General features: G+C 41.7%; 1 protein-coding gene across 1 annotated transcript in view; it reads left to right on the top strand.

The window, feature by feature from the left end:
- The window catches only part of ARNT2 (aryl-hydrocarbon receptor nuclear translocator 2), a 74468-nt gene that overhangs the window by 5523 nt on the left and 56933 nt on the right, over positions 1-12012 (top strand). The window contains exons 2-4 of the mRNA XM_009872580.1: positions 771-818; positions 7044-7257; positions 9369-9582. Of these exons, the coding sequence (XP_009870882.1) occupies positions 771-818; positions 7044-7257; positions 9369-9582 (476 nt within the window). The remainder of the gene's footprint in view (positions 1-770; positions 819-7043; positions 7258-9368; positions 9583-12012) is intronic.

Below are 12012 nucleotides of genomic sequence, written 5' to 3'. Positions count from 1 at the left end.
TGTTGTGGCTGCCAGGAGGAGCCTGCCTAGAGGGCTGGGATTTGGCCCAAGGAAGAGCTTGTCCCTTCCACTGACTTAAGAAGAAGATCTGGGACATAAACTGCTTATGGTAGGTACACAGTAAACCCATAAGTCATTTTCATAATGACCACAGGAGTATCACAAAGTAGTTGCCACCTCGAGCTGGGTAGTGATTTGTGTGACATGATTGGCAATGTAGGGCAAGTCTAAGGAATGTGCCACAGTTACAGTCAATAGTGAGGATGTAGATAATCCTCTTAGCAGGGAGGCTGGGAGTTTATTCTGCTCTATCTCTAATGTGCTTTGTTTAGATTGGGGGAAAATAGTGGTTTATTATGTGTACAGCTTTAGAACTTTATTTTCCTTAGCCTTAGTCTTGGTCTCTAACATAGAGTCCCCACTGATTTCTGTAAACTTCTGTCAGGCCTAAGAGATGTTACTTCTGAACATCTTGCAAGAACTGCATTTGTTTAATATTTCCTTTTATTTGTTAATTTTAACAGTGCAGATTTCGATGGGGAAGAACAGCAGTTTATTGCTTTATTTTTTAAAAGCATATATTCTTTGTTTTCCTTGCAGCTGATGAGCTACTTTTAAGGTGTCTGAAGTATATGAGCAAGAACGGAATCTACACTTGTTAAAACTCCACTCAAAATATAAATCACACAAAGTTGAGAACTGCTGGCTTGAGCATTCATGTCACCATTGCCAATGTCATGATTACTGATTTGGAAATCTTGCTTTTACAGAATGGACTTCGATGATGAGGATGGAGAGGGGCCAAGCAAATTTTCAAGGTGAGCATTCACAGGGAGTTAGCCAGATCACTGACTTCTTTCAGTGGAGAAAGACAGCTGTCTCACTACTTATGTTGTAAAGTCAGTATGAATATGGCTAAAGAACTTGCCAACAACTTGACCGAAATTCGAGTGAGTGGCAGAAATCTGCCTAAAATAGTTGTTGGCTTAGAAAGCTGACAGTGTATGTGTCATAATTTCGCTCTGCAGCTCTGTCAATTGAGAAAATTTGTGATTTTTAGCTTATTATTTCAACTACTGTATGTGAACTTCGGTTAGTCATTGCTGAAGTTGTATTTCTGCCACTGAAAATGAATTTTATTTTGAACTTATTTCAGATGTGAACTGCTTGTTAAGACAATATGACAGATCCTAGAGGTGTGGATTGTTTTTTTAAGATTAAAGCTCATTATGTACTATTAGGTGTAACTGAATAGTAAAAGTTGCCAAAATAAATGTTAATTAACATGGAATATTCTAGCCTAGAAATAAAAACAAACCTTTAAGCATCATTGCCATTTTTTCACTTTTCCTTTTTTTTTCTGGTCACAATGCATTTTTTCATTAGAAACCAAGCAGCTGCAGGGAGGGCAGAGGTTTCCAGGCTTACAGATATCCAATGATGATCCAAATTGCAACTGCAGCTCTGTAGCAGCAGCCATGCTGAAACACAACTGTCACCGTAGGGTTTTAACAGTGTCTTTCTAGTCAGTCTGAAAGAAGAGTACACTGAAGATGTTTCATAACCCCGTATCATAACTTACTGGACGAGACCAGCAGCACCCCTGTTCAGCTGATGTCATTTGCAAAAGGGATATTCCAGAGTCTCTGATGTTAAAACTGGTGATGTGAGGGCTAGTCCTACTGTTTGCTGAAAGATGTATGTTCAGGGAGCAAGGTTTGTGATCAACCTGACCTGATTTGTGCCTGCATAAGTGACTGGGTTTCTGGGCACGCTGGCGCACGCGTGTTGGTCCGTCCTGGCTTCAGCACTTCAAATTTTGGTGGTGGGAAGAGCCGATAGTTCCATTGTTTTCATTGGAGAGGTATGCTGTACTGTACTTTGCAGTAGAGTCAGTTGATTTTAGATGGCAGATCAAAATCTGACATTTAAGTTGTAAGTGCTATAAAACCCCTGGATGGTTCTACTTTTAGGAATTACAAAAGAACAGTGCAGATGCCCATGGCTATGTTCAGACATCCTCTTCTGGCTGTGCCCTCATTTTAGGACTTTTCCCTTCTCCAAATTGCTCAAATGTTTGATTCCTAGCTTGTCTTGGTCAAAATTATTTGGTTAGCAAAGACCTGCGGTTTAAATGTTTAAGTGAACCCCGCCGGCTTCGACTGAAGTGCCTGCAGAAGCATGCACACGGGTCAGCTGGGAGGCTGGAAGGGAGGAAACAGTAGTTGGAGGCCACAACATTTTCAGCCCAGCCAACCCCACAAGGATGAGTAGACAAGCCCTGGGCTAGCGGGAGCAGAGGAGGTAGTGGTGTTGGTGCGGTACTCCATGTGACACACCTTGCTTCTCAGGGACTTCCAAGCCAGCTCAGGTATCTCTGCATGGCATCTCATCGTCACATGGAGCCGTTTGCATGTACTTCTCATGTGACAGCATGTGGCCATTCTTCATTGAATCTGTCTTTTTGTTGAAAATTTTTGGACTCGGTCTGTTTTCTGAGCAGAGTCAGGTGGAGTAAAGGGGCATTTTCTCTTGTTGTGAGGGTGCTGGCGTTAAAAACACAACATAGAAATACTGCTTGAGTCTCGCTTAAGCTTTGTCTTCAGTGTTTGAACAAGTCTTAATGAGGGAGGAAAATACGAAACCTTACAACTACATGATTGGGGTACTTAAAATTAGTCTTTATTCATTTGACAAGAAAACAAGACGTTAATTATGAGGTTTGTTTTAGAAAATATGCTTAATTATGCTGTATTACTTTGTTAGCTAATACATGGGACCTTCATAGGCTGTCAGTTTTAATAAATTATATCATTTTGGAGAGGCATAATTCTAATACTAAATCTCACTTGACTACTCCTGAGCAGCAATACTCTTCATTTCTAGACAAGCCACTAGCCTTGGTTTTGCATTTTTGAAAACTTTCATTTTGTATTTTGGAATTTGATTTCTCCAAAATCAAGAGCTTTTCCAAACAAATTCATCTTTTTGTAACTGTGCTAGCAAAATCTAGTTTTGAATGGTTAGTATGCTTTTAGGAAAGGTAAAGGAGGAGCGGCAGGTAATTTTTTTAGCGAAATGTCACGTTGCTGCCTGTCTCTGGCACAATGCTTCTAAAATACTGAAGCTTTAATCCCACGGGGCAGAAGTCACATTGATCTGGATTTCCTCTGTAAAGTTCTGCCAATACACTGCACTCACCTGTTTGGGCATCTAACTTCTCTTGATTTGGGTAGGAATGAGATACCTGTCTCGTTCTAGGGATTTAAGCCAGTTTCAGTTTCATTTCTCTTTACCCAGCAGTTTAATCTGACTGTGACTGCCTTTTGCCGGTCTTCCCAACAGACAGTGCAGTGTCTGTACCCACTAGAGCTCTTTCCTGGTGTCCTTATATATAATGCTTTGCACTTGAGCGTGTCTCTGCCCTCCCATGTTATCTGTAGACCATCAGTGCCCTCTGCTGAATGGAGTGAGTTGTGGTTGCAGTCTGGAAAAGATACAACTCGATGTCACTTCCAGCACAGCAGTGAATATTTCATGGGCTGCTGTCGATAAAAGCTCAGTGGTGTTTTCTGTAGTGGTGATGGTTGTTGAGTTTCCCAAGCAATGAGTGTATGTCAAAGTGTTCGCATAAATCCCCTGAAATGTGTCTCCAACTTTTTTTAATATACAGATGAAGCTTTTGAATTGGCATGGCTTGGAAGTTTCTTCAGATTCAACGTTGTCTTTGCTTTGTCATTCTCATGCTGTTATTTTTCTTGCTGTTACTTGTAATAGTTTGGAGTTGTGCACCTCTTTGCTTTCTGCTGTGTGTTGACTGTTAAGCAATGCATAACCTTTGTGGATTCACTTACTGTCTTTTGTTTCTAGGTATGATGGTGATCAAATCTCTGGTGATAAGGAAAAGTTTGCAAGGTAGGCGTGTTCGGTAGAGCTCTTCAGCTGAGAGGAAAGAGGGGATGTTCATGTCCAGAAAATCTCAGTAGGTGTGCCTTAGCTTAGAGAGCTGGTTATTTTGTTTCTAGGTGGGACCATGATCAAAGTACTGCTGACACAGAAAGGATGGCCAGGTAGGAAAAAGGAAAATCAAATATAGTTTGCTCCCATTGTGACTGATCAAAAGTCAGGAGTGGTGACTGATCCGAAAGCGCTTGAAATCAGAAATACTAACCGTGGACCTCAAGTGGATTTGGATCAGCTCCCACGGTCTCACAAAGTTTAATGTCCCTCCAAATTTTCCACATAAAAAGAAAAATTAGAAATGACAGAATTAGGATGTGCAAAAGAAGCATGACCAGCAGATTGGAAGAGGTGATTCTGCCCTTCTACTCTGCTCTGGTGAGACCTCGCCTGGAGTGCTGCGTCCAGCTGTGGAACCCTCAACACAAAAAGGACAGGGACCTGTTGGAGCAGGTCCGGAGCAACTCTTGTGTGGGGACAGGCTGAGAAAGTGAGTTGTTCAGCCTGCAGAAGAGAAGGCTCCAGGGAGACCTTATAATGGCCTTCCAGTACTTGAAGGGGGCTACAGGAAACCTGGAGAGAGACTGTTTTCAAGGGCATGTAGCAACAGGATGAGGAGCGATGGCATTAAGCTAGGACAGGGTAGATTAGACATTAGGAAGAAGTTCTTTACCACTGGAACAGGCTGCCCAGAGAGAGCTGGCGGAGGCTTCATCTCTGGAGGCATTCAAGGTCAGGCTAGATGGGGCTCTGGGCAACCTGATCTAGTTAAAGATGTCCCTGCTCACTGAAGGGGGGCTGGCCTAGACCAGCTTTAATGGTCCCTTCCTACCCAAAGCTTTCTATGGTTCTATCATTCTGTATACCCGTTTATGAATGTTAGGGTTCCTAGGGCAGACACCTTTGGAAAAGGAACACACCACCTCTTTTTCTTCTAAAGGTTTACATTTGAACTAATTTCAGAAAAGTTTCAGGGTTTTGTTTGCTTGAACGCTGTCATGGCAAATTAACTAATATTGTATTACATTTTAGCTTCTATCATTGTAAATGAAATGGACTGTTGGATAGTCTTCTCAGAGAGTTTTGCAGTCTCTTTGTTGTTTTCAATGTTCAGGAAATGTGGAATGTGGCAGGCAATGTAATATGTATTTATAAATGTAAAATATATGTTGAATGTATGTGTTCTTTGTCTCTCTCTTTTCTTGATCACAATTTCTGTGAAAATCCTGAACTTAGGGTAAGCTTTTGTCATGTAAAAGTGCATTTTTTCCCCTCTTGTCCATATTTATCTGCATATAATGCTGACACGTGCACACATGCTCTTATGTACGTGTGCACTGTCACACAAGCTCTTCTGCTTCCATGTGTGTGTATGATCCATCTCCCACAGGAACTGTTCTCTCCTACATCTGTACAGACCTGAATAAGGGCTACTCATCAGCCATTCAAAATAGAAAGGTTCACTATTATGATGTGATAAGTAGTTAATTAGGTAGTGACCTTAACCACGGGACTGGCTGTAACTCACTGGTTGACCGTGGGCTATCAGTGCAGGGATGCAGAGCTGGATTTCCTGGATATCAGAGAGTGAGCACAGGCATCAGTAGGAATAATAACTCTGTGTGTAGCCTTAACAAGTGGTATTTCTGGAGACAGTGCCTCATGCATCTGACACCTGTGTGTGCAGGGGCAGGATACTCATACAGCGGGACAAGCCCAGGCATTTCTCTATTTCAGGAAGCAGCACGCTACAACTCGGATTCTTCCCTGCGTTTTAAGAAAAGGCTTCATAATTAAAAGTAGGCAAAAAGCGTGCCAAGCCTAGCTTCTGCTTTCATGATCAGTCTTCATAACAGCCAGCTCCAAAGAGTGTTGTGGGGTTTTTTAATGTATTATCATACCGGACAATACTGGTGGACTCTCCAAGTGATCACCTTTCACATCTTGTTGGATCAGCCAGCGAGCCCCTAAGAAAATGCCATGCACAGCTCACTGAAATCAGTGGAAGAGGCAACTCTGACATCTGAGACATCACGTACCTGTTGCATTCTTGTATTTAGCTGCCACCTGACAGGTACAGTATGGGAAAAATAAGTGCAAGGCACTGAAGTGTTCTAGGTCCTGTTAGATTGTTTCAGATGTATTTATTGGTGTAATCCCTTAATGGTGATCAGGTGATTTACAGTATGGGAAAACTGAATTCTCAGATCTTCAGTTCTGAAAGATTTGGGTGACTGTCCAGTTTGAGAATTCCCAGATGTGACTCACCACCTAGGTCATACGTTTCCTAAAAAGGATGCGAACACTGGAGCTCAGGCAAAAGTGCGGCAGCATCAAGTCCTGTCATTGTTATTTCCCTGCTGTGCTAGATTGTTCTCACACATAAATTCTGATCTGTGTCTGAAAGCCAGATGTTTACTTGCTGTCTTTCATACTTACTTATTTACTGGGGTTTTTTTTTTTTAATGTACTGTTACACCATATATGGTCCCAGTCCTGCAGTGTGATCCTATAAGCATGGGTATCTCCCTGCAGGGATGCGGGAAGTTTCCTGCACAGTGTTACAGTGCTCTGTGAATCTGTGTTGTCACTGAGTGGGGTTGTTTTATAAGTCAATGCTGACACTGCTGACCTGATGCAGCATTTAGTGAATGGTTTCCTGTAGAAGAGACCTTTTATAAGCAGATTCAACCCCCTGAGCAAGGACTGGAAGCTGGGAGGTGCATCACAGCAAATTTGGGAGTTTGGCTGGTATTGGCAGTTGTTGGTTCCTCATATCTTTCTACTTTGGTTTTTGTTTGTTGTTAAACCAAAGGAGATTAAACTGGTTAAGAGATTAAGGCCACAAGCCAATAGCTAGAAATATGGGTTCTTTTCACAGCTATGGGCAAATCATATTTATCCTTCTGTGGCCTGGATTTTCTGTCGGTAAACTTAGGGATAATAGTGCTTAGCTTTGTAAAGCAGTTTGCTCCCCTGGGGTGAAAACAGCAAAATAAATATGAGGTATTACAATTCGTTACCTCCAATTGAAATTCTTATGTCTGCTTTTCTGTTGGTTTGGTGTTTCTCTAAATGTTCAGGGAGAATCATAGTGAAATTGAGAGACGCAGGCGAAATAAGATGACACAGTACATCACCGAACTGTCTGATATGGTACCCACTTGTAGCGCGTTGGCTCGTAAGCCTGACAAGTTGACAATTCTTCGGATGGCTGTTTCACACATGAAATCAATGAGGGGCACTGGAAACAAATCTACTGATGGAGCTTACAAGCCTTCTTTCCTTACAGAACAGGTAGATTTTTTTTTTTTGCAAATGCCTATTTTCTCTGTTTCGTGGTCTTAAAAGGTATGAGGAGATGCTGAGACAAGTAGCATCTCAGCTTGATCCTTCACTGTTGTGTAGTAACTGGTACAAGGTCCCTGTCCAAGGTGTGAACACAGAAAATTTTTTCTGACTGTTTGGATCTTAGCTATATGACAAATTTTTCTCTCTGAAGCAGCAAAATGGGTGTTTTTGTTGTTGAGGCCTTTCCCTCGTCTCTGGAAAGGAGTTTTCCCCTCCAGAGTTTGGTCCTTCCCATCCTAACAAAGGTTCTCTAAAATAGGTGAAAATGAATCTAGAAAGATCTGCCTCTCCCTCCTGGGTTTGGAGGAAGGTTAAAAACATTGTTTAGTCTTAATGCCTAAGTTCCCGGCAGCTGAACTGGGCAGAGATGAATCCCATCTGTACTGGCTGAGGTACTTCTTCCCTGGTTACATTTTTGATGGAAGAGGGAAGATGCACCCAGTGCTTGAAGCAAAGCTGTGTTTAACTGAGTGCACTGAAAATTCCTACCACCTTTGTTGTTTTTGAAGTCCTATGGGTGTAATGTGCATTTTTGTGGTTGCATGATTTAAGCACTTGCACATGTAGGTTATGGCTAGAGGCAATACTTCTTTCTATTAGAGAAACAGCAGCTGCTGCTGACCTCTCAGTGTTCACAGCTCTGCTTGGCCTGGCTTTCCTGAAGTGTGTTTCTGGAGGGACTGTGCCATTCAGCTGGTTGTTGGTAGGACACCCTAGTCGCTTCTCATTGCAACTGTTTGTTGTGATTTTTTTTTTTTTACCATTGCAGAATGACAGAGTTTATCTTCACCTTTGTTAATAATATATGCAAAACAGGTCTCATTATCTTCTATATAGTGCAGCCAGCTATGCTGTGAGGTTTTTTATTGACTCAGCGGTTCTGAATTTATGTGCTTTCTCTACAGAATAAAGTGGCAGAAGTTGACAGTTTGATGTTTCTTGAGATGAGTTATCTGTTCCTTTAGTAGATCGTACCAGATTTTGATCCTTACCTTACCAGCTAATAGCTGTCACTTGCACAGTAGCTCTGCTGAGCTGCCTAACCTGGAATGGGACTCGGATTGTTCCAAGCTGTCTCTCTGAGTTCCACGTGTGGTATTGTAACAAGCTCTGGTGGTCACAGGACTCACTGGACAAAGGCTGTTCCAGCTTGTTTCCCAGGAATTGGACTGGTATTTGTCATCTTTTCCTTGGAGAGGTTTTCAGACTCTGTTAAGCAAAGGTAGCATTTCTGTGTGATGCAAACAAACAGCTGTTAGCCTGGGCAGCTGAAGATACTGGGTGTCTCAGCCCTGTGTCTGGAAGTTAGGGACAGAAGTATTTGCTTTAAGGCAGGTGGAGTTGGGGCTCTGGGTGCTTATCTCGGGTGGATCTGTGGGTGTAGGACAGAAATACCCAGGACAATGAGCAAGGGACCGCGTAAAGAAAAGGCCAAAGACAGAGATATTCTAGACCCTTTGGATCTCTGAGGCTTCATACAGTTAGGCTAGAAAAAAAGAAAGTAAGAAGTGATGGAGCCTCCCTGTGTAGTGGCTGGGAGGGGAGGCTGGGGGTTCCTGTCCTTGTTCCCGTTACACTTTCTGCTTGTGATCCAGTGACTGTTTAATTTACAAACAGAGCTCATCGGGGTGGGGGGGGGGGTTAGCCCAACCAGAAAGACTCATTGGTTTCTTTCCAATTAAGTTGTTCAGGACATTTAACTGAAGGATGAGTTTGCCTTATCAGTTATAGCTGTTCATTTCCTCTGTTTGTACTCTGAGATAACTTGCTATTTTTTTAAAGTTAGATGCCTATCACACAATATGGAGTAAGTTTTAATTACTTAATTTTCCTGAAGTGCACTGAGATCACCAGACGAAAGGCAATAAGCGAAGAACAAAGTTTATGGTTTGCTGCAAGTTTGGTTGTGTTGTTAAATCAATAGTACAGTGAAAATTTCTGGCTAGATTGTGATCAACCACTAGGATCACAAGAAAACAATACTCTCTGGCAATGACAGATGTGTTATTTAATTCCATTTTCTTGCTGGCATTCTAATCAAATCCTTTCTTTGGAAGGAACTGAAACATCTTATCCTGGAGGCTGCAGATGGGTTCCTGTTTGTAGTTGCGGCTGAGACGGGAAGAGTGATCTACGTATCAGACTCTGTGACTCCTGTGCTGAACCAGCCACAGTCGGAATGGTTTGGCAGCACTTTGTACGAACAGGTTCATCCCGATGACGTGGAAAAGCTGCGAGAGCAACTGTGTACATCCGAAAACTCTATGACAGGTCAGATACATCTGATGTATGGTTCTGTGTGTTATGGAACACTGCAGAGTGTTTCTGACAATCAAAATGCCTGGTGTAAAAATGAAATTCAGCGAGATTAAACCGCATTTTCTTGCAGGCAGTGCAGTAATACAAATCTTCTTTTGCATGACTACATTTTGCTTCCTATTTGTTTGACTTCAGTCAAACTGCCTTCATGTAGCTCTGTGTTCAAACTTCTGGCATGGGTAGGTTTGGAATCTGGGTTGTTTTTAGGCTTGGTCTGGAAATCTAGATTGTTTTTCTTTCATCTTCAATGGACTTGTGACTTCTTTACAAATATGTGTTTCTTCAGGGCAGTGTTTATTTTGAAGGCAAAAATCATACTTTAGACTTTTCCATTTTCATAAAAATTCCGTGCGGTTTCCTAACGGGAATCCTGGGGAAAAAATCCAGTGTTTGGCAGCTGAAAATCTAGCGGATTTTAAATGGGAGGCTTGCTCCTCTAACAGTGATGTCAGTTAGCTGTAAGGTGACTACCCATCATTTTGCACAGAAAACTAAACCATATTCATATCTTGAGTATGACTCTGGCTTTTATGCCAGAGTTGACATGCTCAAAACTATCCTTGTCTTGTGTTAGAACCTGTTTTAGCTCGAACTTGGAGAGGAGGAAGCCCAACTTCTCTTTTTATTCTTTCATATAGTATGCCTATAGCTAAAGGAAAGAAGCTAGGGGAAAATATTTATAACAAAAGTCACGTAATTTCTTCTTGCTTTAATAATTCACAATTCTGACCTGGTTTGCTGGAAGTTTTGTTGTGTTTCATAACTCAAAAGACAGTGATCCAGTTTTAAGTGAACCTGCACACTGTTTACAGCTTCCATGTCAAAACAGTTCCAAATTCACGATTTCCTGTGGTTTGAGTGTGATGTGGTTTTGGCAGAGCTTTCATGTATTCAAACTGGAAACTCAAAGCAAAATTCTGTGGTGAAAATCCAGATGGATCGAAACCAAGTGAGCGGTTAGGGGAACCTGTGTAGAGCAAAACATATCACAAGACTTGTAAAAGAGCACAACCTCTGTTTTTATTGTGCAGCATATAATACCTTTTATTCTAATGTACGTACCATCTTCCTCCAAGAAGCAATTACTCCAGAGCCTCAGTCATGTTTTGGCTTCCAAATGCACTCAGTTATGGGGCTTAACCTGCTCAAACTAGAGCGAGACTAGACAAACACAGAGCACTTCAGAAAACAGAGCTCTATTTTTTCCAGTTTTAACTATGTGCTTTTCTTTAACGCTGAATTAATCTGTGGCCAGTGGAAAGAGAAGTTCAAATAATAGCATTTATAGGGCTAAATCTTTTCCCTGCTTGAGTCTTTTGGAGTTGCCAGACTGACACAGAAGGCCCGTAAATCTGCTGTACATGGACAGCTGAACTTTTTCCCAGTGTGAGGACAGCATCAGCCTGTTTAGAGCCAGGACATCCTGTGTAGCTACACTCCTTAAGGTGCAGAGGCAGGCTGGATGTGGGAAGGTGCTTTTTAGGGACTGGAGAATGTTTATAGTTACAACTGTTCCAAGCTAGAGCAAGTAGGAGCAGTGCGTAATTGTTCCTAAGAATATGGGGCACATTGTGCGAGTTTTCCTTTCCAGAGTTACTGTGGTTTTGTGTACAGTGCTCAACAAGCCATAAACACAACTGTCAGTCTGCTTCTGAATCAAGCATAGGTGAGTATTTGTGTGTACATCACCTCTTGTAAGATGTTCGCAGAACAGATTTTCAAGGTGTCGGCTGCATTTTTCTAGCTTTTTAATAAAATTAGTGTAAAGCAAGTGACATCATAATAGTCAATAGTTTTATTTTACAGATGTGGCTGGTGAAGTACATTTAGTTATTGTACTGGTAGTTTTGTCAGTTCGTGGAGCATATGGATAAATGGAAAACTCTAGATTTGTTATATTAAACTTGCATTTCCTTGACCCTGTAAGGTTTTTTTAAATAAGAGTAGCAGTCTTGCATAAGGATTTGCTTATGAACAGCACACAGCAGGACTTCAGCAGCATTGCATTGCTCCTTTGAGATACCTTTCTTGGAGCAAGGAGGTTCTAGAGTCCATTAAAGCAGCCACACTTTCCTTCCTGTAACACAAGCCATATTCAGAGGAGCAGCTTTGTAACAGGTAGGAATAAAATGAAATATTGTAGTGAATATAAATAATGGCTGCCTTACTGACATTTTAAAAGTAGTCAAGTAGGCAAATGCACTCTCTTTAGATGGTTGTTTATCAAATCATTTGGACAGTCCCCAAGTCTCTTTTGGCTTTCCAAAGTTATGTTTCATGCAGAACAAAAGGCAATGCAGAGTTTGAAAGAGATGCAAGCTGCAAGCTAGCTGGCTGTGTTTGACATTTTACCTGCTCAGAGTGAAGTTCTCTGCAGGCAGC

Source organism: Apaloderma vittatum, unplaced genomic scaffold (genome assembly GCF_000703405.1).
Source record: "Apaloderma vittatum isolate BGI_N311 unplaced genomic scaffold, ASM70340v1 scaffold11237, whole genome shotgun sequence".
Lineage (NCBI taxonomy): Eukaryota > Metazoa > Chordata > Aves > Trogoniformes > Trogonidae > Apaloderma > Apaloderma vittatum.
Note: the sequence above shows the minus strand (reverse complement) of the source record. Positions and strands in the feature narration are given on the sequence as shown.